The sequence below is a fragment of the Portunus trituberculatus genome, chromosome 47 (genome assembly GCF_017591435.1).
Source record: "Portunus trituberculatus isolate SZX2019 chromosome 47, ASM1759143v1, whole genome shotgun sequence".
NCBI classification, from domain to species: Eukaryota; Metazoa; Arthropoda; class Malacostraca; order Decapoda; family Portunidae; genus Portunus; species Portunus trituberculatus.
Window position 1 is genome coordinate 31,630,633 of NC_059301.1, and position 25,566 is coordinate 31,656,198.

The 25,566-nt window shown below is 38.8% G+C and overlaps 1 protein-coding gene across 1 annotated transcript in view; it reads left to right on the forward strand.

Annotated features, from left to right (window-relative positions):
• The window catches only part of LOC123498080 (1-phosphatidylinositol 4,5-bisphosphate phosphodiesterase gamma-1-like), a 167,755-nt gene that overhangs the window by 72,569 nt on the left and 69,620 nt on the right, over positions 1-25,566 (forward strand). Inside the window, 3 exon segments of the mRNA XM_045245179.1 lie at positions 2,140-2,281; positions 24,604-24,732; positions 25,434-25,552. Coding sequence (XP_045101114.1) covers positions 2,140-2,281; positions 24,604-24,732; positions 25,434-25,552 — 390 coding nt within the window.

Here is a 25,566-nt window from a genome sequence, read left to right on the forward strand (position 1 = left end):
CAAAATTTATGAGTGGAGTAAGAGGTTGAAGTTAGAATTCAATACCAAGAAATGCCACATAATGGAATTAGGAAAGAATAAGAGAAGACCAGTATGGAACTATTTGATGGGAGAGGAACAAATAATGAAGACTAAAGAGGTAAAGATCTGGGAGTGGTTATACAAGAAAATCTGAGCCCCAAAAAACACATAAGTAAGATATTTGGAGCAATGTATAAAATCTTGACTAATATTAGAGTGGCATTTCAGTATTTGAACAAGGATATGATGAAAAAAATTATTACAAGCATGATATGTCCAAAGTTGGAATATGCAGCAGTGGTGTAGTCGCCAAGTTTAAAAATAAGATAAATGAAAATTAATATGGATCCAGAGGATAGCTACAAAGATGGTGCTAGAACTAAAGGACCTAACATATGAAGAAAGGCTGAAGGAAATGGGACTGCCAACTTTACAAGATAGAATAGAAAGAGAAGACCTAATAACATTGTATAAAGTAGTTAATGGCATTGAAAAAGATAGACATGCAAGACCTGGAAGGACAAGAGGACATGCAAAGAAGATTAGGAAGAGACAGTGTCTCAAGGATATTGGAAAATATAGTTTTCCACATAGAACAGTGGAAAAGTGTAATGCACTGAATGCATTGTTACAGCACATAATGTGCATAGCTTTGAAGAAAAATTAGATAAGCGGAGATATTGAGACAGGACACTAGGAGGCCCACTGGAATCCTGTACAATAAATCTAGGTAAATACAACAACACACACAAACACATACACAAGAACAGTATATTGAAATAAAGCAGACAAGTTTAGGGGAAAAAAGTCAACATGACAGGTCAGAATGAGTAAGCACTTTTTCAGTACACCATCTGGTCCCATTGCTTTCCTGATATCCAAACTTTCTAGTAGTCTTCCAATTTCTTGCTTGTGCACTATGATTTTCTGCAATCCTTGACTACTGAATGTCCTATTTGGTTCTGGAAACTCTTCTTCTTCAGTGAAAACAGTTTTGAAACTTATTCATAATTTTACTCATATCCTTTGCCATTTGGTATGTCTTCCCTCCTTTCATTATTTATTGTATTGTGTCCTTATTCTTCATCCTACCATTTATATATATTTATGTTTGTGTATTTACCTAGTTGTAGTTTTACAGGGCCTGGGCTTTATGCTCATGTGGCCCCATCTCCATATCTACACCTATCCAATTTTTCTTTAAAACTATGCACATTCATTGCTGACACCACTTCTTCACTCAAAGTGTTCCACGTCCCAACACATCTTTGCGGGAAACTATATGTTTTTAACATCTCTCAGACATCTTCCCTTCCCCAGTTTCTTAATATGCGATCTTGTGCTTCTAATGTCATATTCTTCTCTCAGGATCAGTTTAGTTAGTGTGTGTGTGTGTGTGTGTGTGTTTATTTACCTAGTTGTATTGTACAGGGTTCAAGTAGGGCTCATAATGTCCTGTCTCCATGTCTCCATTTATGAAAATTTTCTTTAAAGATATGCAAATTATGTGCTGTAAGAACTTCATTACTCAGTGCATTCCACTTTTCTACAATTCTATGTGGAAAACTGTATTTTCCAATATCCTTCACACACTTCTTTACCCTAATCTTCTTTACATGTCCTCTTGTCCTTCCAGCTTCGTCTGATCGTTACTGAACTATGAAAAAAAGAGGGTTCACTGTACTTGTTTGCAGAGCAAATGGGTGTGTACTAAGGATATTATAAAAGCAGAACAATTGATTGTGTAGCGGAATTAAGGTAGTAATAACCAAATATCACAAAAGCCAAACATTGCATAAGTGAATTGTAAAGTGGGGAATACCTTTATTTTTTTGTCTTGTCAGCACAAATATAACTCATCATATTTCTTACAAGATGAATGTATTAATGGTCTTTTTTTATTTATTTGCTTGTTTGTTTATTTATGTTGTCATAATTATGGTCATTATTTTCTTAATACTATTATTATTATTACATGCTTATGTATTTTAATTTTTTTATGTAATTGTTTTTTATTTCTTGTCATAATTTTATTTTGAGATAAATGTAGCTTCTATCATATTTAATAAGGGATGACTGTGTTAATGACCATCATTATCATGCTTTTCACTTCACCAGGAATGAGGGGAAATCAAGCCACTGCCGCATCCGTACACGGCAGGAGGGTGACATGACCACCTACAGGCTGAAGGAAGTGGACAGCTTCCCCAGCCTCAAAGCCCTTATTGAAAACTATAGCAACTTTCCTATCCATGCTAAGGTGAGTAGTGATGAATTTGGTGTCAGCCACGAGCCAGACATTAATTTCTCCAAAGTATATATATGTACAAATACTCCCTTAGTACAGCGGATAGTGAGAAAATTGTGCACTTTGTGGCAAGAGTATGAAACTGTGCATGCTTATACAGTACATCAATTCAAGGCAATCTGGCTATAGTGCCAAGCTGGATTTGTCTTGTGTCATTTTCCAAAAGTCCTATCACATTTTGTATCTTAAATCCTCCATATATCTTGATATAACAGTTCTAGAGTGATGGTTTTGGTGTCTATTGGTAGGTTTTTGAGGCCATAAGGTCAGAATAATACACTTTGGAAACTCAAGGATCAATATTGGATTGGTTTTAATACAAGGATAAAATTTTAGCCCACCAAAAATCAAATACCAATGTCTCATCCAACAGTGAATTTTAAGATCTTGCAGTTTGTTAAGCTTGAGTAACAGCTGCACCATTTGAAAAGTCTCATGCAAAACCAACATGAAGAAAATGAATAAAATACCACATTCACATAGTTATACACACACAAAAATTTACTAAACATTGTACAAAAATTAAACCAAACATCAAAGTATATTAGCAAACAGATTTTCCATATTTATTCCTACGTTGTAGCATACGTAATGCATATTTTGGCACATTATAGTTTGTAATCAATATAATAACTGCTTTGGCACCTTATTTATAGTTTATAACATAATACCTGTTTTGCACCTTATTTACAGTTTGCAACAAACAAAATACAGTGGTACCTTGACGTGTGAGTTTAATTCATTTCCGTAATAGAGCTCATATCTCAAAACAATTTTGCTCATTGAAATGCATTGAAATGTTGTTAATCTGTCCCAGCCTTTCCAAAAAGAGCACCCTTATTATTCATTATTATTTTTTTTTTTTTTTACGTGTTTTCAGTTAAGAAAAAGGTATTTATGAATAGTAATTATTGCACAGAAACAACATAAAAAAAAAATAGTATAAATAGATAAACTACTCTTATGAAGTATATTTATTTTGGAGGGTGCGTTCCACGAGACGTTACCTTACCACATCCCAACCCTCGCTTAAGACTGCCGATCAGCTGGAGTGTGCAAATATAGTCACCCACAGAAGACTGGGAGGTCGTCAGAGGATGGGCCACTATCTATCATAATGTCTTGTAACTTTTCTCCTGGTGTGATTCCTGTGAACCTATTAGTGGAGGGCTGTGGCTCATGTAACACTTCCACATTTGCACTCTCACTAGATTCCTTATTTTCACCTCTAATAAGCTCTTTGGTGCCATTATAAGTTTCTGAATGAAAGCCATGGACAGAATGCAGAGGAATGTTGATTTTCTCAAGACTGTGGCAGGACTAGGGATGCGCACAAGCCATCCAGTATACAGGAATACTCTGCATAACGAACAGGATATGGGATGTCAAAGCTGTTCATAGAGCGGAAATTCGTTAAGCGGACGTAATTTTCCCATAGGAAATAATGGAAATAGGGGGGATGCGTTCTGGGCTGGTCCCCAACGTACCATATGGGTTAAAAAAAAATTATATATTTTTCTATTAGCTTTTTATAAACCTTACCCCCAAGAAAGGATTGTTTTGTTTTCTAATGCATAAAGTGAAATCTTACATGGAATACCAAAAAATAAAGCAGAGATGATGAGATTGGCCACAGACGAAGCGGAGACTCATAGCGACTCAGTCGCTTCTTCTTTTTGTGACCCTTTTAGCCTGCATGTTGTCTTTCACCACAATATTAAATTTATGTTTCCACTCCTCTATTGCCTGCTATACTGGATATCATATCGTAGTATTCATATATGCTCATGCCATGAGGATAACCTCGACTCCATGGCACTGAGTGATAGTGAATTACTTATTTCATTAGTAATTCACTATCACTCAGTGCCATGGAGTTGAGGTTATCCTCATGGCATGAGTATATATGAATACTAAGATATGATATCCATTATAGCAGGCAATAGAGGAGTGAAAACATATATTTAATATCGTGGTGAAAGACAACATGCAGGCTAAAAGGTCACAAGAAGAAGAAGAAGCGGCCGAGTGGCTGTCTGTGGCCGATCTCATCTCTGCTTTATTTTTTGGTATTCCATGTAAGATTTCACTTTATACATTACAAAACATTCCTTTCTTGGGGGCAAGGTTTGTAAAAAGCTAACAAATGTTGTTTTGTGAACATAAGTGCATATATAAGACAGTAACACCACCTCAAGAGGTGGTGTTCCCAGCAACCTCAGAGCAACTTGATAGCAACCTTGTCATCGTCTCTCTAAGCGTTCATGGAAGCCATTTTGCGGCAGGAGGTTGCTCTGAAGTTAAAGAATCTTGGATCCAGCTCCAGGAGCACTAGAGACAGAGGCAGCGCCAGCCAATCACAGCGAAGTGTTCGGTCCCTCACCTGGCAAATTCAAATCCAGTTGTATGTTATGCGGACTTTTTGGTCTAACTTTATATAGTATGTTAAACCAGAAATTCGTTAGAGGAACGTTTGTTAAGCGGAGTATTATTGTACCGGAATAGTGGTATAGTGATCCTTCATTTATTGTGGTTAATGGATACTAGAACCCCCCGCAAAAGAAGAAAATCATGAAGTAGGATTTGTCCCTTCTAGGAATTTTCGTGTACAGGTAACTCAATTTATGCGTTTTTGTTATAACGTGACCAAAAAAATATTATAATTAATTTAATTTGCATGATCGGTTTGCTTATACGCAATTTGGCCCAACCGCATTTTCAAACTGAGCGCCAGACACAATTTCAAACTGCGCACCAAAGAGTTTCGCAGCTGGCCAATAAGTGAGAGCTCCACTCTTCTTGTGCCTCATTTGCAGTCTGCCAGCACTGAGTACAAATGGAATCTCTTCAATTTGCCTATAATTTACCAAGATGGCTCCAAAACGTCCTTCATCTTCTGCATGTGGGATTATTTTTGATAAGTGGATTTTTGATAAAGTGGAAAAGCTCAGAGGAAGATGATGACTGACTGTGGTGTAAGTGGTGAGGGCAGTGACGCTGTGAGTGTTGTGTTTACGTATTCTTTGTTTTGTTGTTTTCTTATTTTTTGCTTTCTCATTATTTCTTGCTTTTCATTTTACTTTAAATACACTTCTAGTACAGGCAACCCCATTTAACGAAGGTTCACACAACGAAATTTCACTACAACGAAGGTTTCGTTTTACTACCATCTGCTCATTTAACAAACACGAAACTCGCTTTGACGAAGTTTTATCCAAGTAATATTTTCCAAATTTGAAAGCCTGTATCATGCAAGCTGACAGTTTTTGGAATACGTCAGGAGCTGCTGGTACTAAGGCCTGCCTCAGGAGAAATCCTGAGACACCTGTAGAATAAAGATCAAGATCAAGCCTCTCGTGGACAACACAGGTGCTGCTGATACAAAGGCCTGACTCAGAAGAAATTCTGCGTCACCTGTAGCATCAAGATCAAGATCACGCGCACCACTCACTCCCCAGTCAAAACATAACAGCGTCACCAGCAGCTCATCTTCCCTAGTTCAACTTACCACCAAATCACCCTGCAATGTGGCCTAACGTTCCTAAGAAGACCAGGAAGTGTCTTACTCTCGAAGTGAAGCTGGGTATTATTCACAGACAAGAGAGGCCAGAAAACTAATAACATTGCTTGCCACCATCTTGACTCCATCTACTGTCTACTATTTTCAAGTCAGCAGACTCTATTAAGAAGGCTGGTGAGACCGCATCTTCCTTGAAAGCTAAAAGAACCACCTGAACTCGTGACTCTACAATAGATAAAATGGAAAGCCTTGTGGAAATGTGGTACATAAGTTTTGTATGCGGTACCATGATGCGCACTTTGTTTACATTCCACAGGTTGCCGGTTAGTGTATTTCCCGTTTCACTCTCCCTCCCTTCATAAAGTTAAGATCATCAACATTATAAAGTTACATACATACATACATTAGTGTACATTATAATGACTTAAATTAAACTACCTGAATGTTTAACTTCCTAATTTTTACTTTCATTAAACCTTTTACTGTACTATGATGCACTCTCGCTTTGCTTACTTTCAATGGAAGTTCAAATCAGGGGTTAAACGATTTCCTCTTCGTTAAGCGGGGATTGCCTGTATTTAGAATGGTAAATCATAAAAATATGTTAATTTTATCAAATAGAGTAGTTTGTACATATTTTTTGGGGACCACATCCCGCATCCCCCTATTATCTATTGTTTCTTATGAGAATTACATGTTTGTTTTACACGAATTTTGATATACGCGATGCCTCTTGGAACACATCTATCACATAAATCGAGAGTTACCTGTATGTGTATGTGGGTACTGGAATGTTTAGAATATGTAAACAGTTTTTATGCTTTACATATACAGTATGTATTTTACTTCAATCTATTTATAATTATAAAACCCTATGCAGTAATTATATAATTACTCTCTCTCTCTCTCTCTCTCTCTCTCTCTCTCTCTCTCTCTCTCTCTCTCTCTCTCTCTCTCTCTCTCTCTCTCTCTCTCTCTCTCTCTCTCCCCTCTTTCTCTCTCCCCACCCCCATGTTACACGATACGTAACACTCACCCTCTTCTGCCCTCTTTAATCATATCCAAATTCACTTTTTCACTGATGGTCATCGTCTTCCTCTTCCTCTTGGGCTCACTAGAGAAATCTATTGTAGGGGCACAGCGTTTAGGCAGCATTGTAAGGGCTTAACGAATCACTACTTAAACAAAAAAGTTATCGTGAACGCAACACTTAAGATATAGTATGCAAGACATTTAACAGCGTGGATGAAACTGGCGAGATGCAAGAAGGGAAGATGTTACGTGAGGCTGCAATGATGCGCAGCCAATCAGCTCACAGGATAAATCCACTCATGCTCTCATTGTTCGATCTTGCACTGGGAACCAATCACGTGCCTTGTATGAGTGCTCATGGGTATGTACAAAGCTTCTAAGTCAACTCATTTCTTAGTTTGGCATGCTGGAAAACCTTCTCTCTCACGCATCAACATGAAACAATGTGTTTTTCCACAATATGGCTGTATTTTTTCATTTTTATCACAAACCACAAAGTGGCAGGGGAATATTGTACAGTAAGTCCTCGTTATACAGTACATATGCGTTCCTGAAAACCTTACCGCATATCAAATTTACCGTATACCGAACCCATTATAACACATAATAATAGGGAACGCGTTCCAGCACATCGAAAGTCTTCCCTACAGAAATAAAAATACATGAAAATAATCATTGAATATATATATATATATATATATATATATATATATATATATATATATATATATATATATATATATATATAGTAAAAGCTCAATTACTCAGACCCCAAATACTCGGATTTTGTACATACCCGGACGAATTTGGCCAAAAAATATTTTATATCTAAAATTCATAAAATAAAGAGGGAATTTATACGTAAATGTTAAGTAGAACATCTTTTTTCACTTGAAACACATTAAAAAATCATAAAACAAACTCAAGGAAACGTAAAACAGCCAAAAAAATTTTTTGAAATACACTCGACCCTCAAAACAACGGACCTCCCATCTACGGATTTCGGAAACTACGGACAAATTCTGGAGTCTGGTTTAATTTACGGACGAATATTAAAATGCGCGCGATCGTCCGTTCCCGGCAAATTATTGTCCGGTAAACTTCGTTTTCTGTATTGTTTATTAATATTTTTTAAACTGACCATGCTCATGTCATCTATTTCATGTTATTTGTTGTACTTAATGCTTTGTAATACTGCTTGAATGATTTCTTAATGATTACACAGTATTTTACATACATTTTATACAGTTTTTTACGTACTTTTGCAAAGAACGGACTTTTGCAATCTATGGACAGGGTCGCGCACGCATTTTTCCGTTGTTTCGAGGGGCGAGTGTAATAGTTTTTTTATGGGGGGAACCATGAAAAAGACGCCACAACTCGCTCTCGAGTTCGGACTTTGGTTTGTTTACATCCAGTCATCCACTTGCTGCCATAACACTCACTGGCTCCTGTAATCTCTACTGGAATTCATCTCAGAAAGTGATGATAATAGGGAAAGCACCCAGTATAAGAAAGCAGGGTTAGAAAGAAAACGAGTGCAGTATGGGAGATCGGAAAAACTTCAGGAAGCTGTAATGAAGTGGCATCGGCAACAGGTGGGCGTTGGGGTTGCTGTTTTAGGAATTGAGATTAAGAATGCTGCAAAAAGGTTAAGTACACCCTCTACTGCAACTAATTGCAGTAGAGGGTGTAAAATGAATGACAGTGAAGTAAGGTACAAAAATAAAAAATAAAAAAAAAAAAAATGGTAAAAAGAGTAAAAATGGGTCATTATCGCTTATAGTCAGACAAATACCTTACCCGGACTGGTTTTCCCCTCATAAGGTCCGACTAATTGGGCTTTTACTGTATAGTATATATATATATATATATATATATATATATATATATATGTATATATATATAAATATATATATATACAGTGCTCGACAAGGAAGTACGAACGGTTAGCAAGAATGAGTGATGAGGAGAATGAATGAGTCATAAATCAATGAACAAAAGCTCACTCCTTACATCTAATGTGCGATGATCTCACGAAGATGGTTTAGAATGGAAGTGGCGTACTTGGCAAGCTGTGTAGGAGTTATACTTGCCCAGGATTGGCAAATGGCTGCCTCGAGCTTGGGCACAGAGCTGGTATCTTTACCCTGCAGATCTCGTTTAATGTGGTTCCATAGGTTTTCAATTGCATTAATAACAGGACTATTGCCTGACCAGTCTGCTATGTAAGGTATATGACAGTCTTTAAGCCACTGAGTAACACTACGAGCAGTGTGGGCTGGGCCGTGATCATGCTGAAAGATGTTAGCACCTGAACTATTAAAAGAATCCTCCAGGTGGTCATTTAAGAGTTCATAATAAACATATTGGTTCACTTTTACATTTTTCAGTAGTACAACAAGGCTCCCAAGTCCCCTTCCCCTAAAACTTCCCCATACCATGAGAGAATCAGGGTATTTCACTGTTTGCCGAACGTCAAGAGGGTTGCTACCCGCACGCTGATACATGTTTCCACCTCTATTGCCAGTCAAAGTAAAGGTGGACTCATCGGTCCAGAGAACATCTAGGCACTTGTCAGCATCCCACTGAAGATATTTCTTGCAAACCTTGACCCTATGGCACCTCTGGTTAAGAGTGAGAAGAGGCTTCTTCACTGGGTGGTGGCTTGTGTACCCAAGGTCGTGTATGCAGCAGCTAAGGGTTCATACACTAACCTCCTCAAAGAGTCCCGGGTTACTTTCTTTTATTTTTCTGGCAGTAACGCGTGGATTATGCTCCAACTGTCTCTTGATAACATTAGTAGCACGATAGGATGTCTTTTTGGGGTACTTTTTCCTTGGTTTGTAACCCGGTGTGTCACAGCCACCTTCCTTCTTAAAAATGGCAACCCACTTGCACACAAACATCTTGCCAACTCCAACCAGCTCTATTATTTCCTTTGTTTGGTGACCGGCTTTATGTAAAGCTATAATCTGGGCTATTGTCTCTTGTGATAAATACTTATTCTTGCCCATATTAAGGCTAGAAAGCACCTCTGTCTGCAAAAAAACACTGGCCGCCCTGGTGGCGTTGTCGGAAAATTTGTGAAAAAAAAAAATCCCCACAAAGGCTAAGAGGTAACTGAGGGATGATTGGTAGCACATATCATAAACATTACCCTTAGCTCCTCCCACTTGTCCGTTCGTACTTCCTTGTCCAAATCACTTACCCCTCTTCTAGGATCTTTCCATTTTGGACAAGAAAGTGCGAACGATGGCGGCCCCGTTCGTACTCCCTTGTCGAGGACTGTATATATATATATATATATATATATATATATATATATATATATATATATATATATATATATATATATATATACATACAGGCAACCCCCGTTTAACGAAGGGGTTACGTTCCTAAAAAACACTTCGTTAAGCGAAACTTCGTTAAGGGAACCGATTATAACAAGTTTAACCCCTGACTTGAACTTCCACTGAGAGTAAGCAAAGGGAAAGTGCATCATAGTACGGTGAAAGGTTTAATGAAAGTCAAAATTATGAAGTTTAACATTTAGGCAGTTAAATTTTGTTTAAGTTATATAATGTACACTAATGTATGTATGTACGTAGCTTTATAATGTTGATGATCTTAAATTTACGAAGGGAGGGAGAGTGAAAGAGGAAAGACACTAACCGGCAACCTTTGGAATGTAAACAAAGGACGCATCATTGTACCACATACAAAACTTATGTACCACATTTCCACAAGGCTTTCCATTTTATCCATTGTAGTCACGAATTCAGGTGGTTCTTTTAGCTTGCAAGGAAGATACAATCTCACCAGCCATCTTAACCCCTTTAATACGGTAACGCCTATGTAGGCGTCATGAAGCCCCAGTAGCATATATGGTGACGCCTACGTAGACGTCATATTTCTTTTCTGAGCTTTCTTCAGTTCAGTTGTCCCGTAAAGTATGTTGGATACCAACTACACACGCCGTATGCTGTCCTTGAAATCCTAGTGCTCCTCCCACCATCCTTGTCTCCACCAATCACTAAAGATAAGCTACATGCGTCCCGCCTTGTGTCTAAAATTACCCAATGGCATAGACTGTTCCCATTCTCTCTCTCTCTCTCTCTCTCTCTCTCTCTCTCTCTCTCTCTCTCTCTCTCTCTCTCTCTCTCTCTCTCTCTCTCTCTCTCTCTCTCTCTCTCTCTCTCTCTCTCTCTCTCTCTCTCTCTCTCTCTCCTCCCTCCCTCCTCCTCCTCCCTCCCCCCCTCCCTCCCTCTCGAAGATAAGTTACATGCGTCCTGCCTTGTAACACACACACACACACACACACACACACACACACACACACACACACACACACACACACACACACACACACTACATGGACAAAGAAATGATGAAGAAATTGATAAATACTATAATAAGACCCAGATTGGAATATGCAGGAGTAGTGTGGACCCCTCATAAAAAGAAACACATAAGGAAATTGGAGAGGCTACAAAAAAATGGCTACAAGAATGGTCCCAGAACTTGAAGGGATGACATATGAGGAGAAACTAAAGGCTATGGATCTACCAACCTTGGAACAAAGAAGGGAGAGAGGCGACCTGATACAAGTCTATAAATTGATCAACGGAATGGACCCAGTGGATAATGAGAAACTGATCCTGAGAGAAGAATATGACACCCGAAGCAGAAGATCGCATAGTAAAAAGCTGAGAAAGGGAAGATGTCTGAGAGATATTAAAAAATATAGTTTCCCGCAGAGATGTATTGAGATGTGGAACAGTTTAAATGAAGAAGTAGTGTCTGCAACGAGTGTGCACACTTTTAAAGTAAGATTGGATAAGTGTAGATATGGAGACGGGGCCCACGAGCATAAAGCCCAGGCCCTGTAAAACTACAACTAGGTAAATACAACACACACACACACACACACACACACACACACACACACACACACACACACACACACACACACACACACACACACACACACACACACACACACACAAACACAAAACAACAAATTTTCTAATATCTCTCTCTCTCTCTCTCTCTCTCTCTCTCTCTCTCTCTCTCTCTCTCTCTCTCTCTCTCTCTCTCTCTCTCTCTCTCTCTCTCTCTCTCTCTCTCTCTCTCCCTTTGTTTCCATCTCCCTCTCCTCCTTCGTTTCCCTCTCCTTCCTCCCTCCCCTCTTCCTCTCGAAGATAAGCTACATGTGTCCCGCTTGTGTCTAAAATATTAGCAAATGTCACACTCTCTCTCTCTCTCTCTCTCTCTCTCTCTCTCTCTCTCTCTCTCTCTCTCTCTCTCTCTCTCTCTCTCTCTCTCTCTCTCTCTCTCCAAGAGAGTAGTGTCCACTTTCCTCTTCGAAGGCGATATAGTGACTAAAACATAGCAGCATAATACACAAAGACGACAAGTATGACAAGCTTGCACGAGTTTCCAGGCTGGGCGGCACTACCACCGTATATCATACAGGCGGGCTTTTTTAACATCCGGCGCGAAGGGGTTAATAGTTTGCTGACTTGAAAATAGTAGAGACAGTAGATGGAGTCAAGATGGTGGCCAGCAATGCTATAGTTTTCTCGCCTCTCCAGTGTCTGTGAATAATATCCAGCTTCACTTGAGAGTAAGAGACTTCCTGGTCTATATATATATATATATATATATATATATATATATATATATATATATATATATATATATATATATATATATATATATATATATATATATATATATATATATATATATATATATATATATATATATATATATATATATATATATATATATATATATATATATATATATATATATGTAATATTCAGTATTTTAGTGGCTGGGGACACAAACAGCAAATGCCTTTCCAAAGCGTTTGCTCTCGTTTGGCAAACGCTTTTTAGCCAATCAACATTGAGCAACCCCATCAACCTCGTGAAATGAGATCAAGAAGGAGTTACACTTCGAATAAAACTGAATAATAAGACGTATGTTAGGCCATAGAAGTGGGTACTGTAGATGTAGATTAACGTTTACATATTGTGCGGCATACTGGAGAGAACCGATATAAAAAATATGGTGTGAAATAAATTAAGGAGTTGGTGGTAGCTGGTGACATGTCGCATCTATCCATCCCTGTTGTGGGTGTTGTCCGATTCCATACTTCCAGTCATGACATCGATACAATAAAAGAGTTACTTTTCTATTATTAGGTGAAAAAATTATAATGTTGAAAATCCTTATATCATAAAGTAATGAATGATGGTAAAATAGATTATCTGCCAAGTATTGATGTAATTCAGTTATATAGGCATCAGAAAACCGCAGCCATACATCTACAATGGAACACCTTCAAAACAATTCCGTGTAGATCAAACCACTTCCAGGGACTGAAGACCTGTTATTTTTTATGAGTATTGCGCTGCTCGGCCCTCGGTATATACAAATGATAAAAACACTGGTGAGCTATAATACTTCCCATCAAGGAATAAATGTCCAAACTCTTCCACCATGCTGCTGTGTTTATGTCTTGACCACAGTGTTGGCTCAGGCGACTGATGTGTACAATAACTTCTCCCAGAGATTGAAATCACAGTGACACAGTTGTCCGGCACCACCAACGGTGTCCTCAGCACTGTCCTGTTCAGTGTGAACTCAAACATGTTTGGCCTTGCGGTGACGCTACTGAAAGCGCTATATATATATATATATATATATATATATATATATATATATATATATATATATATATATACATATATACATATATATATACAGTGGTACCTTGAGATACGATTTTAATTCATGCTATAACCATGGTTGTATGTAAAAAAAATTGTATGTCAAATCAATATTTCCCATATAAATACATGTAATATGAATTAATGTGTTCTAGCACTATGAAACCAAAACAGTTAAATTACATATGATATTCACAATTTGAATATAAGTAAACGAGTAATAACACACATAATGATAGAAAAAACACATTGATATGATAAATGTTAATAAAATCAATAAAAAAGAAAGGAACTTTACTTACCACAGTGACAGTGAGCTGCAGCCTGCAGGAGGAGGAGGAGGAGGAGGATTTATACGTACGTAATGTAGGTAAACACAAAAACATTGCTAAACTTATTTCTAATGCTAAACTTATTCTTAATGTTTTTTGGGGGGCTGGCTTTTTTTTTTATTTTTATTTATTTATTTATTTTATTTATTTTTTTTTTTTCTTACATAATCATCACTTTCATGTCTGGCCTTTTTGGCCTCACTTTCATCAGTTTCAGCACTCTCATGTCTGGCCCTTTTGGCCTCACCTTAACTTTCACTAACTGAGGCCTTCACAAAGTAATGATCAAGAGAGGTTTGTTTCTGCCTCCTTTTTAGAATGTTATGAAAGAATGTGAGACACGTATCATTATATAAGACACTCGCTCTGCCTGTAGACAATTTATCAGGGTGTCTTTTTTCCACAAAATCTGACACTTCCTGCCACTCGCCTAGGATATCACGAATTTCACATGAAGTTAGTTCCTCCTCCTGCTCAACATCCTCCTCACTGCTGAGTTCTTGCATTACCTCCTCGTGGGAAATCTTGTGTAACTCCTTCAGCTCCTCCGTCGTGAGTTCTTCAGCGTGCTCCTCAACGAGTTCAGCAACATCTGCCTCGTCTACCTCTAAGCCCATAGAGCGACCAATAGATACAATCTCCTCCTCAACAGGATCGAATCCCTCAAAGTCTCGCTCTAAAACAACATCTGGCCATAATTTTCTCCAAGCTGAGTTCAATGTTCTTTTGGTAACACCTTGCCAGGCAATATCTATAAGCTTAACACAGATCACAATGTTGTAATGTTGCTTCCAAAACTCCCTCAATGTTAGGTTCGTATTTTCAGTAACTTCAAAGCAACGCTTGAAAAGATGCTTCGTGAAAAGTTTCTTAAAGTTGGATATCACCTGTTGATCCATGGGCTGGAGGATAGATGTTGTGTTGGCTGGCAGATAGACAACTTTAATGAATTTAAATTTATCTAAAAGGTCATCTGCAAGGCCAGGGGTGACCGAGGGCATTATCCAAGAGGAGGACACACTTAAGTGGCAGACCATTATCGGTCAAGTATTTCTTGACTGAAGGACCAAAAACTACGTTCATCCATTCAATAAAAAACTGACGTGTCACCCATGCTTTACTATTTGCACGCCACAGAACTTGTAATCTTTCTTTAATCACTTTATGAGCTTTGAATGCCTTTGGATTTTCTGAGTGATAAACTAGTAACGGTTTCAATTTGAAATCGCCGCTAGCGTTGGCACAAAGGGCAAGCGTTAGCCTATCTTTCATAGGCTTGTGACCGGGTAGACTTTTTTCTTCTGCCGTGATAAACTTACGCCTAGGCATTTTCATCCAAAACAATCCTGTTTCGTCACAACTGAATACTTGTTGCGGCAGGTATCCTTCTTCACAAACGAGTTTTTCAAATTCCTTAATGAAATTTTCAGCCCCCTTAACATCAGCACTCGATGCCTCTCCATGAGGAATGACAGAATGAATGCCACTTCGTTTCTTAAACTTGTCAAACCATCCACGACTGGCTTTGAACTCATCACTCCCTTGGCCACCCTGCGATGATTCTCCCTCTGTCTCGGCTGCTTCACGCTTAAGGTCTTGGAAAATGGTGCTAGCCTTCTCACAGATGATCGCTTCAGAAACAGAGTCACCAGCCAATTGCTTCTCCTTAATCCATATTAAAAGTAGCCGTTCCATCTCATCATGTTTATCAGTACATAGCTTGGAAATAATGGTGATGCCTTTGGAAGGTTGCAGCTTCTTGATCTCTTCCCTCTGCTTGATGATTGTGGATATTGTAGAAGGATTGCGGCCATACTCCTTTGCCAAGTCGATGATACGAATGCCACGCTCATACTTTGTGATAATTTCATGGTTTGCTTCCATCGTGATCATTTTCTTAGGTTTTTTTTCTTTTTACTAGCTTTGTCTTTAGCTTTGGGACCCATGGTTAATAACAAAATAAAGTATATATATCCAAAATAAGACGAAAAATGAGCACAAACACAACAAATAACACAACATGTTTGAACAATGAGGCGTCAACAAACAAACTGAGCAGGTGGCAGCCGACCGCAGATTTTGCTACCTAGCGTTCGCTTCTACAATAATTATTATCATTCATCGTATCTCAAATTTTTCGTTGTATGTTGGGGCATAAATTTTCGAATATTTCATGTCGTTTCTCAAAATAATCGTAAGTTAGGACGACCGTATCTTAAGGTATCACTGTATATATATACCGTATTTTACGGCTTACAAGACGTACTTGTTTTCCTAAAAAATTCTCTGAAAAATACTAGTGCGTCTTCCAAGATGAATGTTGTATTGTAAGGCAGCATCCAACCTCAAGTGAGCTTGGACACTTGACAGATAGCGACCTGGATTTGTATGTTGAGTCATTACATTATGATGTTAGCTTAAGTACCATTTAATTTAGCCTTTTATATTGTTTAAACTCAGTACTTAGGTGTTACAAGTACAGTAAAGTCCCGGGTTATGTCGGTCTCAAGTTACGTCAAACTTGTAGTTACGTCAGTCCACTATAAGGCAATTTAAGATTAAAAAAATCGAAAATTTATAAATCGTAAAGCGCGGGATTTATTGTTATTGTTGGTGGTTACCCGCCACACCACCCGCCTCACGCTTGAATACAATAACACCCTGCCTCAGTTCCACCACACCGTCGCCCCTGGCAAGAGTGTTATCTTACTTTTGCGTTTACTGACTCAAGTTCTTAGTATCTTGCTCAATGGCACCAAAGAGAAAACTTCTTAGTGACAGCAGTGATGCTAAGAAAAGGAAAACCATTACACTACAAGAAAAAGAGGACATAATTAAAAGACATGAGAAGGGAGGCAGCAGCTGTGTGTGAGGGAGGGAAGAAGAAAATGGGAAGCCCGTTATCATGACAACGGGGAGGTTGACGACCTTGAGGGCTTGCACACCCATCACAACAATAACAACTCCGGAGCCTTCGCCTGGGCCACACGACACTCGCAGCTGACTTGCACCGTCTGCGCCTGTCTTCTGATCCCTATTGCCCTTTCCTATTGCATTTCCTGCCTTGCTGCCCACACTTCTACTCCCACCGCACTGCACTACGCTCCCAGCTGTCCGCCCTGGGCGTCACAACATTCGACCTGCCCATCCTCCTGGTGGCCTCAGGCGTCCACCCTTCTCGGCAACATGCAGTCCTTCGCGTTCGTGGCCCCAATCAACAACAAAAACAAGCTTGTGTTTCATATTCCTACATAGTTGTAAATAATATAACAATATAACCTTTAACTTACCTGAATGACCATAAACAATGATTGGTTGAAAACTCGATAATATGCTTTGAAATGTACGGAAACTCGAGTTACGTACAAAATCGACTTACGTCATGTTTCAGGAATGTAACTCTGATGTAAACCGAGACCTTACTGTATTTACAATACCGTAATCCTTCCTGCAGCCTACACAGCGTGTGGAGAAAAATATCGTCTCATTGCAACATACACATACATGCACACGAACGCACACACATCATGCCAGGTGTCTTTATACCTTTATTGATAGAGCATCCAAGTGGCTTACTCATTCAAGCAAGAGTCAAAACTCCACTTGTGAATTGTATTCACATCGATAAAGCCTATGAAGCACAACTACAAAATAAAATAAATACAAACTGTAGCACTGACGTGTTCGGTTTCGGCGATCGGACAAGTGATTCCAAAATGTAAACAACAGGTCCAAAACATGCCATCGCCCACCACTAAAACAAGAGATGGACTGTTTCACTGTGTATATGTATTTGCGTAATGTGTTTTATTTACATAGTTTTAAATTTGTGGTGAGTGCTCCAGCAAATTTGTAATGAGTTGTGAAACAATAGTGTCATGCAGACTCCTTGCTTCTTATGTTTTTGTATTCAGTGGTCAGATATATGGTGAATGCATTCTTGTATGAGAATGACTTTTTTTTTTTCTTAGAAATTTCTTTCAAATATTAAGCTGCATCTTCCAAGATGCAGCGTCTGTCGTAAATACGGTATATATATATATATATATATATATATATATATATATATATATATATATATATATATATATATATATATATATATACAGTAAAGTCCCGAGTTACGTCGGTCTCGAGTTACGTCAAACTCGTAGTTACGTCAGTCCACTATAAGGCAATTTAAGATTTAATAAATTGAAATACAATAACACCCTGCCTCAGTTCCACCACACCGTCGCCCCTGGCAAGAGTGTTATCCTACTTCTGCGTTTACTGACTCAAGTTCTTAGTATCTTGCTCAATGGCACCAAAGAGAAAACTCCTTAGTGACAGCAGTGATGCTAAGAAAAGGAAAACCATTATGCTACAAGAAAAAGAGGACGTAATTAAAGACATGAGAAAGGAGGCAGCAGCTGTGTGTGAGGGAGTGAAGAAGAAAATGGGAAGCCCGTTACCATGACAACGGGGAGGTTGACGACCTTGAGGGTTCGCGCACCCATCACAACAATAACAACTCCGGAGCCTGGCCTGGGCCACACGACACTCGCAGCTCACTTGCACCGTCTGCGCCTGTCTGTTGATCCCTATTGCCCTTTCCTATTGCATTTCCTGCCCCGCTGCCCACGCTTCTACTCCCACCGCACTGCACTACGCTCTCAGCTGTCTGCCCTGGGCGTGACAACATTCGACCTGCCCACCCTCCTGGCGGCCTCAGGGCCACCCCTCTCGGCAACCTGCAGTCCTTCGCGTTCGTGGCCCTAATCAACAACAAAAACAAACTTGTGTTTCATATTCCTACATAGTTGTAAATAATGTAACAATATAACCTTTAACTTACCTGAATGACCATAAACAATGATTGGTTGAAAACTCGATAATATGCTTTGAAATGTACGGAAACTCAAGTTGCGTACAAAATCGACTTACGTCATGTTTTAGGAACGTAACTCTGACGTAAACCGAGACCTTACTGTGTATATATGTATAAATAGATAAAGTAAAGTACTGCACAAAAGAAATAAACAGAAAATGTTTTTTATTTACCATTCAATCACCATGTATTCAATCAGATGATGTCCTTGCGGAAGCTAAGGGACAATAGGGAATTCAGCCCTTACTTATCTTCCGCTGAGTGGGCTGACGAGGATAAGACGTCATCGTCTGCACTGTCGGAAGCAGATGTAGAAGGGCCAGCTGTAGCACGGTCAGCACGTTTCAATGGTTTGAAGAAAGAGAATATTGAGGAAGGGCCAGCTGTAGCAGGGTCGGCAGGTGTGACAAGGACAGCATGTCTGACTGGCTTGAAGAACGAGTAGATGGAGGACTTTAGTTTTTCTTGTTTTTTCATCATAGATTTCTTGATGAATCTTGACAGTTTTCTCTTCATCATGAGCCACTTTGCTACTTCTAACAGAATTTGGGTCATGTTCCTTCAGAGTTCAGAGTTTTCAGAGCTTTTTCAATACAACCGAGACATTCTCTGAATTTTGATGTCCAGGCCACGCACAGATTCTTCCTCGTCTTCCTCTTTTTTTGCCTCCTGTGATGCCTTGTCTAGCTCTATAAGTTTATCATTTGAAAGAGATTCAGAATGGCTTTCCAAAAGATCTTAAACATCATCATCATCAACTTCATCGAAGCCAGCCCTATGGCACAGATTTACTAGTTATGTCATTTCTGATCACACTGATGTCTTCTTCAGCGAAGCCTTGGAAATCATGCGCGCATTCTGGCCATACTTTATTCCATGCCAAGCTCTTGGTGGACGTTTTCACTTCATCCCAAGATGACTTGATGTTATCTAAAGCGTGCTTGGTGTTATACGACTTTCATCATTCACTGATAGTGGGCTTGCCAGGCCCATCTGTGTCCTTTATCAGTTGCTGCATGGTTCGCCGCTGGTAGTAGGCTTTAAATGTTTGCCATGACTACTATGAATATGTTTGTGCTTACAATAAACCCTTTAATATTCCATTTATCCATCTAATTGATAATGCATGTAAGTAATATGTAATGCAGTTAAAAAAAAAAGGGGGAAACGGAAGAGATAACAAGCTCTAAGGGTGGTCAAATTAAAGTCAGTACCGTGAGTGGCGGGGAGGTGTGGTGTGGATGACGTCATCACCCCTGCTCCCCTGCGCTGGGCCCTCTCGGATGACATGAGCGGATACCGTATCTGTGAATTTTTCTTACCCTATATCAAATCAAGGGTAGTAGTATCTAAATACCGTAACTGTGAATTTACCGGATCAAGAACTACTGTATAACGAGGACTTACTATATGTTTATACGAACAATACATGTACAGCACTTTACGTACATGGTAATGTACATTGTCATCGTTATTACACACCAACTTATCGAATTACTGTACGTACAGTACAGTAAGTTCTCGTTATACAGTATTTCTTTATCCGGTAAATTCAGTTACGGTATTTGGAAATTACTACCCTTGATTTGATATACAGTAAGAAAAATTCACAGATATGGTATCCACTCATGTCATCCAAGAGGCCCCAGTGCGGGGCACCAGGGGTGATGGCGTCATCCACGCCACACCTCCCGTCCACTCACAGTACTGACTTTAACTTGACTACCCTTGGAGCCTGTTATCTCTTCCCCTCCCCCCATCCTTTTTTTTTTTTTTTTTTTTTTTTTACATTACATATTACTTACATGCATTACTAATTAGATGAATAATTGGAATATTAAAGGGTCCATTGTAAGTACAAATATATTCATAATAATTATGGCAAACATTTAAAGCCTACTACACTTACAAATACATTCACAATAATTATGGCAAACATCTAAAGCTTACTACTAGCGGCGAACCATGCAGCAAGTGATAAGGTGCACAGATGGGCCTGGCAAGCCCACTATCAGGGAATGGTGGAAGTCGTATAACATCAAACATGCCTTAGATAACATCCTCATCTTGGGATGAAGTGAAGATGTCTATCATGAACTTGGCATGAAATAAAGTATGGTCAAAATGCGCGCATGACTTCCCAGGCTTCGCTAAAGACGACATCGGTCCGATCAGAAATGACATAGTAAATCTGTGCCGTAGGGCTGGCTTTTATGAAGATGATGATGATGATGTTCAAATTCGTTTGGAAAGCCATGCTGAACCTCTCTCAAATGATGAACTTATAGAGCTAGACAAGGCATCACAGGAGGCAGAAAAAGAGAGAAACGAGGAAGAAGAACTGTGCGTGGCCTGAACATCAAAACTCAGGGAATGTCTCAGTGGTATTGAAAAAGCTCTGGAAACCCTGAAGAAATATGACCCAAATTCTGCCAGGAGTAGCAAAGTGGCTCATGACATAGAGATATGTGTCAATATTTATCAAGAAATCTATGATGATAAAACAATAAAAACCAAACAGTCCTCCATCTGCGATGATGTCTTATCCTCGTCTGCCCATTCAGCAGAAGATGAATAAGGGCTAAAATCCCTACTGTCCCTTAGCTTCTGGAGGGACAGCATCTGACATACATGGCAAGTGAAAGTTAAATAAAAACATTTTCTGTTTATTTCTTTTGTGCAGTACTTTGCATTTTTTTTTTTTTTTTTTTTTTTTTTTATGTACATTTTGCGATCCTATTAGTCTGAAGAAACCATCTTTAAATTGGAATTTCACCAAATTGGAATACTACTTTAAATAGGGAAAAATACCAGTCAGTCTTTCGTCCTCCCAAAGTCCCCATTTCGAGTCCCCATTTACAGCCGCAACATCGCCACCGTCACAAAAATCAGCACCCCCCCGAACCACTAGTGGAGGCCATGGTGATAGTGAAACTCACTAAACAGCGAGGATAGGAGCACAAAAAATGAGTTCACACGCTGGATTAACACACACAATAGCTCAAGTGTTGAGCGGGAATGCCGGAGGCACTGTGGGCCTGACGTCACGGCCAAACAGACACGCGATTGGCTCAGAGCGAGCGGGAAGCGGGACAATTGGCTCAGAGCGAGTGGGAAGCGGGACAATTGGCTCAGAGCGAGCGGGAGGCGGGACAGTGTAGCACAGTACATTCGCTAAATATGAGAGAAAATCGCTAAACTTGAGGGCTTGGCCTTTTTCGAGACAGTCGCTAAATAAGGGTTTCGCTAAGCTGGACTTCGCTAATTTCGGGGGCTTACTGTATTTTAATTTCTGTATGGGTGACTTGACGTGCTGAAATGCATTCCCTACCATTACATGTTATAATGGGTTCGGTATACGGTAATTTCGATTTAAGATAAGGGTTTCAGGAACGTATATGTACTGTATAACGAGGACTTACTGTATTTGTAAGAGACGCCACAGATCCCGTGATATAGTGAAAAATCCGCAGAATGTATCTACAAGTGTGTATAAAACCCGCGAAACAGTGAGGCTGCGAAAGTCGAACTGTGAAAAAGCAAGGGAACACTATATTACCAGCAATACTGGTGTCAGAACGGGACAATGGCAGCGGTGGGAAGGGAGAAGCCAGAGCTTTGTTACAACCATGTATGTAGTTGTTCGATTACCAGATATTTTCACCATTAATAAACCTTTAGTGTTAATGTAAGTTTATAAATGAAAAACAACAGACAGAAAGCAGGAGAATCTTATTCTCACGACCACGGCATTACAACTGGCTGAGGGGGGGGAGGGAGAGGCTAGGAAGCCTTTGTTTTACAACCACGTGTGTGGATGTTCGACTGTCAAGTATTTATTTTGTGTATTAGATTGAACTTTTACATTTTATTGAAAAGTTTGACTATTAAGACATTTGAGTATTTAGTCTCCACTGTAGTAGTAAGATACTGAAAAGTATTAATTCATTAGAATAATTAAATCAAAACACATTTATTCACTTTAAAACAAACACAAGAAGAGGAAAGAGGGCACATACCCCAGTGAGGGGCTTATCAACATTGTCCACCAGGTGAGGGGGTGTGCCTGTTACCTGTGAACTTCCGTAAGTCATGAGTGACATCATAACCCCATTATTATCCACTGTGGAATGCTGTGAAATCTTCCAGTAGCTTATGGAACACAAGTTTTGAACAGAATGTAGCACTAGTGTAGATTGTGTACACTCATAAAGTCAAACCAATACCACTAAACACCCTTGCCATTTTCTTGGCTTTTTTTTTGTGTGTGAATTCAGCATTAACTGTTGAGCCAAAAAAATCCAGAGCTTTTGAGTTCAAACTTTCAGAATTTTATCATACGTGGCACGTGCGCTCACGGAAAATATTAGTTTTTGTCAGCTGTCTAAACACTGATCTTGGCGCTGGATGCAGTGGTGCAGCAAACATATCGTATGTGATGGTTCATAAGACACATGGGCTCATACGATGCATCTACTTTCGTCAGATGTTGAAATATAAAAAAAAGGTAAATGAGCAGATTTAAGCTCTGAAAGTGAAGTGAAGTATTTCACATATTATTTGAAGACTCACATGCATATAGATCATTATTAGATCCCAATATTCTGCATTTAAAAACTTTTGATTTTTGCTAGTAAGCTACACACCAGTCCTGCTGTGACTTGTGAGATGTAAACATTTACTTGGCATATGGCATTGGCAGTGACTGTAAGAGAGTCAGAGACTATAGGGCTAATAATAAAAAAAAAATTATCAGTATTTTTTTACATGTACGCAAGGTAAGAATGTTAAAAGATAGTGCAATTTCATTTATGAAAGTGTGTCTTACCTCAAGGAGTAATGGCATCATGCTAAAGAACAATGAAGCTTGCCTGAGTCAAGATCAAGATTACTTGACAATGACCACATTTGTTTTTGTTCATACAGTGTGTGGTGCATGGTTGCTTGGCAAATTCTTCCTGACTGATGTCATTTTATGTGAATTACTAGTAAGTATGTATCTATTATATATTAGTACCTTGAAGGAAAGAGTTGTTTTGTGGTGTAGTACCAGTCATCATTTTGTTTACATCTGCAAAGATGTCTGGGGTTTGATTTTAGAGTCTCTGTTGCCACCAACCAATGCCTTAATACTGAAGCTTGGCCACATAGGTTGCAGGGTCATTTCCTGAGACTTTATTTGAAGAAAAAGGTGTGTCTTATGAGCCATCAAATATGGTATCTGTTTCGTGTCTCCTGCTCCTCATATGAATCAGACAATGAAGGATAGCAACAGTATTTTAAATTTGAAATTAATCAATCAAAGGACAAAAAAGTGCCTACTGGTGCATTTCTGTTAGAATGTAAGAAAAAGATAAGAAATAATAAATACTGAAAGTGTCTGACTTATGCAATAGCCGGCTTATTTGAGTCCAATTTTTTGGTGTCATTGCTGTGTAAGATATTTTAGGTACAAATATGTAGGTAGTAATAAATTAAGTTAAAACAGCATTGTACAACACACACAGCAATGAAGGTACTGTAAACTTGATAATGGCAAAATCAATTAGATTAAACTATCGTAATTCCTTGTGTTAAAGAAACAATTTTTCTACTGAAAATAAGTTGCAAAAATTTATAAATCCAGATGTTCATAACTTGAATATTTGTAATATTTTGTAGGGTGAGGAGTTTCTGGCTTTCAGTTAATGACTTAATGAAAGAATGGTGCTCAAGAACCTCTTGGATGTATTGAAGTAGGCCATTATTTTCTTTTCTTTTCTTTTCTCCTACAGGATAATAACAACCACTGCCGAAATGAAGTCAATGTGGTTTTGGGGAAGCCAGTTCCCCGTTTAGAATGGTATAATGGAAACCTATCCAAGGAAGACGGCGAAGACTGCAATTTCTCCATTCGTGCCCAGGTGCTGATAAATGTTGATATTATATATCGTCCTCAAATTAATTGTTCCTAGATATGCATATTTCAAGCAATCCTTTTGGCCTTTCATCTTGATTGTTGTCTATTTACTCTTTTGTTTCCCATGTCCAGTATCCCTCTTCCATAAAAAAATTATAAAATGTTGAGAAAAATGGGATCCAGGTACTGATTTTATACATTCCATTGATGTAGTTCATCTTTTAAATTCTTTCACTTTGGTATACAACAGTTCAAACCAATAACAGCAATGTTTGGAATCTTGTTAATAAATATCTACTGGAAACAAAGGATAAAAATTATAGATTTTGCTATTTTTATTCATTACAGTCTTTGGAAGTGGTTGAGGAACAAGAAAAGTTGTCTCAGAGAGGTTAGGAAGTATGTTTCATATCACAGTGAAAGGGTTAAGTAGGTGATAGAGGACAGTAGTCATTTGTTGCTTACAAATGTTGATTCCTTTTTCTTGGCTATTCATCCTTTAGTGTAGTAATGTTTAAATACCACTGAATCAGCCTTTTTTGATAGTGGCAAAACATGAGATCCTAAGAATATATAAATGATTTTGAGAACTCTCTCTCTCTCTCTCTCTCTCTCTCTCTCTCTCTCTCTCTCTCTCTCTCTCTCTCTCTCTCTCTCTCTCTCTCTCTCTCTCTCTCTCTCTCTCATCTTTTTTTTTTTATGAAGTGGTACCATCCAAACATGTCCAAAGAAGAGGCTGAAGACTATTTGAACCGCATCCAGAAATGTGGTGCCTTCCTCGTTCGGCCCAGCAATGACTGTAGAAATATTACAATTTCCTTCAGGTGAGGTAGTCTGA